At 43.9% G+C, this 5,245-nt stretch overlaps 1 protein-coding gene across 1 annotated transcript; it reads right to left on the bottom strand.

Moving 5' to 3' along the window:
- Positions 1 to 307: 307 nt before the first annotated feature.
- On the bottom strand, positions 308 to 1,382 carry LOC129394932 (small ribosomal subunit protein uS2B). The gene has a single exon (XM_055104972.2). The coding sequence runs from the start codon at positions 1,289 to 1,291 to the stop codon at positions 404 to 406; it is 888 nt and encodes a 295-aa protein (XP_054960947.1). The 5' UTR covers positions 1,292 to 1,382; the 3' UTR covers positions 308 to 403.
- Between the last annotated feature and the right edge of the window lie 3,863 nt (positions 1,383 to 5,245).

Raw genomic sequence — 5,245 nt, 5'->3', positions numbered from 1 at the left:
GCGCGGTGGCTCACGCCTGTAATCCCAGCACTTTGGGAGGCCGAGGAGGGTGGATCATGAGGTCAGGAGATCGAGACCATCCTGGCTAACACAGTGAAACCCCTTCTCTACTAAAAATACAAAAAATTAGCTGGGCGTGGTGGTGGGCGCCTGTAGCTACTCGGGAGGCTGAGGCAGGAGAATGGCGTGAACCCGGGGGGCGGAGCTTGCAGTGAGCCGAGATCACGTCACTGCACTCCAGCCTGGGCGACACAGCGGGATTCCGTCTCAAAAAAAAAAAAAAAAAAAAAAAAGAAAGAAATCTCCCTTTTCTTTTTTTTTTTTTTTTTTTTTTTTTAGAAACTGATGTTTATTTTCCATCAACCATTTTTCCATGCTGCTTAAGAGCCTATGCAAGAACAGCTTAAGACCAGTCAGTGGTTGCTCCTACCCATTCAGTGGCCTGAGCAGTGGGAGCTGCAGACCAGTCTTCCGTGGCAGGCTGAGCGCTCCAGTCTTCAGTAGGGAATTGCTGAATAGGCACAGAGGGCACCTGTACACCTTCAGACCAGTCTGCAACCTCAGGCTGAGTAGCAGTGAACTCAGGAGCTGGAGCAGTCCATTCACCCTGAAATTCCTCCTTGGTCACTGCCTTCTCAGCAGCAGCCTGCTCTTCTTTCTCAATCTCTTCAGGATCTCTGTAGAAGTACAGATCAGGCATGACCTCCCATGGGTGTTCACGGGAAATGGTGCCACGCATGCGCAGAACTTCCCGAGCCAGCATCCACCACATCAAACCCACTGAGTGAGCTCCCTTGTTGTTGCATGGGATGGCAATGTCCACATAGCGCAGAGGAGAATCTGTGTTACACAGCGCAATGGTAGGTAGGTTAACATAAGATGCCTCCGTGAGAGGCTGGTGGTCAGCCCTGGGGTCGGTAACCACAAGAAGCCGTGGCTCCCAGAAGGCTGCCTGGATCTGGTTAGTGAAGGTTCCAGGAGTGAAGCGGCCAGCAATTGGAGTGGCTCCAGTGGCAGCAGCAAACTTCAGCACAGCCCTCTGGCCAGTATTCCTGGAGGATATAACACTGACATCAGCAGGGTTTTCAATGGCAACAATAGCACGAGCTGCCAGCAGAAGCTTTTCCCAGGTCCTCTTCAGATTTATGATATAGATGCCATCACTTTTCCTTTTATAGATGTACTGTTCCATCTGGAAGTCAAGATTGGTGCCACCTAAGTGGGTTCCTGCTGCAAGGAACTTAAGGACATCCTCCTCCTTCATTTGCAGGACATCAAGGGCTCCGGACATTGTGAAAGTTTCCCTTTAAGTTACGACGGGAATCCAGAACAACGCCGTATGGACCCCTTTGCAGGTAGCGCGGAAAAGAGAAATCTCCCTTTTCAATGAGAGTTCTGGCTCTGGTTCCTTATCTCTTTTGCCCAACTCTTGGCTCCTTTTATTTCTCCGTGCCGGACTGTAATGGCATCTTTGCTAGAATGCTTACCCATAGGCAGAAGTGCTTGGAAGAGAAACACTCATAGTGGAACCAAGATATGGCAAGTTTTATGTTATTTTAACTTTGAAGTTTCCTGCAGGCTGTCTCAAAGAAGCAGAAACAGGCCCTTTCCCAGACTGCCTTCCAACCCAGAGCCAGTTACAATATATGGGGGTTATGGGGGTTACTGCGCTGGACAGTAAAATAGACTATTAAAAGTAATTGTTCCTCACTCGAGCTACTCCAGCAAAAAAAACAAAAAAACAACAAAAAAAGGTAATTGTCTCAATTTTGGCTATACCTGTCCTTATGTACTTGAATTTGCAAGAGCTCCAAAGCAACAGAGTCTGGTATATTCTGTTTTTTCAAAGCCCCAACCTGACAGAGGCTGAAACCAAATCCTTCAACCTGCAATTTGTCACTTTTAGGTAAATGTCGGTCAGCTTTCTTACATCTGTCTAACAGTATGTTGGAGTGACCAAATCAAAGGGCTGTAATGGGCCCACCATTCCTGGTAATTATCTTTGCATGGGGCCATCCTGCTGAGGGTTGTGCCTAAAGTGAAGCCATCAGCGTAAGTGCCCTGATCCTTAATGAGATCCCTGTGGCTTGAGGAGAGGAGACACAGATGCACTCCTTACCTTCATCGTGGATCAGATTCTTCCTCATTTTCACAGAGCCACTTGGCCAAAGGAACCATCTTATTCTCAGGGCTCAGCTCAGTTGGGAGACTCCCAGCCAAACGCTTCCAGGGCCTGGTTCCATTTACGCCCTGGGTTTGCTCTTTCCATTGCCCGTGTTGTCAGCTCAGTACAACATGGCTGCTCCTTCCATGAGGAGCAGCTCTGTAGGGTTCTGCATTCCTACAGCTCAGTAGGGCTCTGCATTCTGGCACAGTGAAGGGTACAGACCTGCAGCCTTTTTTTTTTTTTTTCTGGTACCTTCTCAGCTGCCTGTCTACAAGGCATGGGCAGTGGCCAGCAACTACAACAATAATTTAGGCACTTAAACACTTTTGAAAATTCTGCACCCAAGCAAGAAACTGTGATTCTGAAACTCCAATTAGCAGAATGTACCAGGCAAAAATCATCCAGGCACATTGGCTTTCAGAAAGTTTTACTATAGAAGAAGCAAATAAACAAAAAAAATAAGGAGATGAGGAAGGAGGGGGATGGAGAAAGAGGAAAAAGAGGAGAAGGAGAAGTCAAGCCCATAGATATATCACTGTAGCATAGATATTGTACTGTACCAAAGCACCCGCTCAGAAAGTGAAAGAAATTTCTTCTTCCCTCCCTGGAGCTCACCTCTCTCTATACAGGGCCCTGTTCCAGGAAATCATCAGTGGCTGCCCTCTGTGGTCAATAATAGATAATTCTAGATCAAAAGAAGTGTTCTGAAGTCAAGACGTAGTTTTTAGATCAATGGTTTTACAAGTGGAATCTGGGGGTCTCTGGTGGGTCTGCAAAATTCCTTCCAGTCGTTCAGTGGGCTGAGTCGAAATGCAAGCGTGTTGGGTGGTTCTTTCCTTTTTTTTTTTTTTTCCTTTGAAACATATTTTCCACTGCAGATTTGAAGTAAAATTTAAATGCACCAAAGCAAATATTTTTGAAAGGAGCTATAAATAATCACAAGGGATTCAGCAAAAACACCTCAAAGGTGTTTTTTGTTTGCTTGCTTGTTTATTTAATCTAGTAAATAGGTGAGACTCTTGTTCTGCTTAAGTAGTCTAAAGACTAAAAATTTCGAGACTCACCAGATTAAAAGATGAAAAGATGAACCTTGCAAAGTGCATCTTTTTCAGGGGAAGAAAGTAAGATTTTTTTCTTCTCTGGGTTTCCCATTTCCCAGTGTCATTTATTCCTGGTTCTCTCTCTCAGCACTGCTTTCTAGTTCAGTGCCCACAGCTTGGAGTCAGGAGCAGCCACTATCAAAAATAATCCCTCTCTGCTGCCACTGGTATATTTATTTAGGGTTTTCCTCCAGGGAGCAGGAGTTCAATTGTGGGGTAAAGGGGACATTAAATGTGGCTGCAGCTTGGGGAGATCTGTTTTTCTTTTTTCTTCATTCTAGTCCCATGGGAAGAGTTAACCTCAGGAAACTCTGGGCTGCTGGAGAAGAGTTTTGTGAGTTATCTAATAACCTGGTTGTCGGCCACATGGCACAACAAAACTGTCCAGACATTTAGGTTCCTCGGTTGCCATGAGATAAAAATTTGCACTTATGCCTGCATCTACTTTTCCCTTTCTAACAGAGTAACATGCACATTTGGCTATTTGTTGGACTGATTTGCACGGCCATAGTTTCCTAGAAGGATTTTAAAACAGACTGGGCTGCCTACACTGCAGATAAACAGTTTGGAAGCTGTACATTAAAATGAACTTAGAGGTCTCTAGTTGGATTTTGGTGAAGTGTTTGCAACACCATTTACCTATCTGGATAATTCTGTCATGTACAAAGTACTCTCCAATAATTCAGATGTCCAATAATGCAGATCCTGTATTACCCATATGCTGTTAGCCCTTTCAATTCTTTGTGCAGGCTTACCTAGAAATAAAGGAAAAAATGTTCTTCCCACCTTGCTTGATAAGATAACAACAATGTGTTTGGTTTTTAATGTAACTGGAAAAAAAAAAAGATGGAAGAAAAAAAGGCCAATTCCAACATCTGGATGAAATTTATTATATACCTCTCTGGGACCCCCTGGTTCCTGAATGATTTGGCTTATTATCCCTTTTCCAAGACTTCAGAGACTCAATGACTCGAATGTCAGGGAATGATACTTTGCTGCCGGATACTACAAAGTTGGTTTAAAGAGGTTGTAGAAATGCTGTAGCTGTAACCAAGCTCCTCATAGGGGGAGGTGGGGCAGCACATGCCATGTAAGCATGCTCACATATTTCTGTGTGGATACCCAGTTGGAAAGTTATTTGCCACTTCTGGAGAAGCTGGAAGTTGTCGACTATACAGACAGATAAAGACAGGGGTTGGTTAATGGGTACAAAAATACAGTTAGATACAAGGAATAAGATCTAGTGTTGGGTAGCACAAAAGGGCAACTATAGTTAACAATAATTTATTACATATTTCAAAATAAAAGCGTAGAATTGGAGTATTCCTAACACAATGATAAACGCTTGAGGTGATGGATATCCCAATTACCCTGAGTTGATCATTATATATTTTATGCATGTATCAAAATATCACATGCACCTTATAAAATGTACAACTATTATGTATCCATAAAATTTTTTTTAATGTTTTAAAGCTTGGGGGATCCAAGTTTGCTGCTTACTTCCAACCTGATGCATCACCAATCTGAGGCAGGCCCCAAACTTTGGCAACAAGGTATGAGGTAAGCACCACTTTAGTGCAGGGAGGGTAACCTGGTTGAGAAATTGGCTGATTTTCTGTAGTGTCTGCCATTTCTGTTCTTCACAAAAGAATAGACCATTCCTATCTTCCTCCACACTCCCAATCCCAAAGGGTAACCAGGGCTTTTTGTTCTGGAGATCAGGCTTTCTCTCATCTCAGGAAAAAAAAAAAAAAAAAAGAAGAAGAAAAAAAAAGGAAAGGAAAAAGAGAAAGAAACAAAGAAAAGAAATTGAGCTGCGTGTGGTGGCTCATGTCTATAATCTCAGGAGATTGAGGCAGGAGGAGCACTTGAGCCTAGGAGTGAGCTATGATCACACCACTGCACTCCAGCTTCGGCAAGAGAGCGAGACGCTGTTTCAAAAAAGAAAGAGGCCAGGAGCAGTGGCTCATGCCTG

Source organism: Pan paniscus, chromosome 21, assembly GCF_029289425.2.
Source record: "Pan paniscus chromosome 21, NHGRI_mPanPan1-v2.0_pri, whole genome shotgun sequence".
Lineage (NCBI taxonomy): Eukaryota > Metazoa > Chordata > Mammalia > Primates > Hominidae > Pan > Pan paniscus.
Note: the sequence above shows the minus strand (reverse complement) of the source record. Positions and strands in the feature narration are given on the sequence as shown.

Coding starts and splice junctions, on each gene's coding strand:
- LOC129394932 (XM_055104972.2), bottom strand. CDS start 1,291: ATGTCCGGAGCCCTTGATGTCCTGCAAATGAAGGAGGAGGATGTCCTT.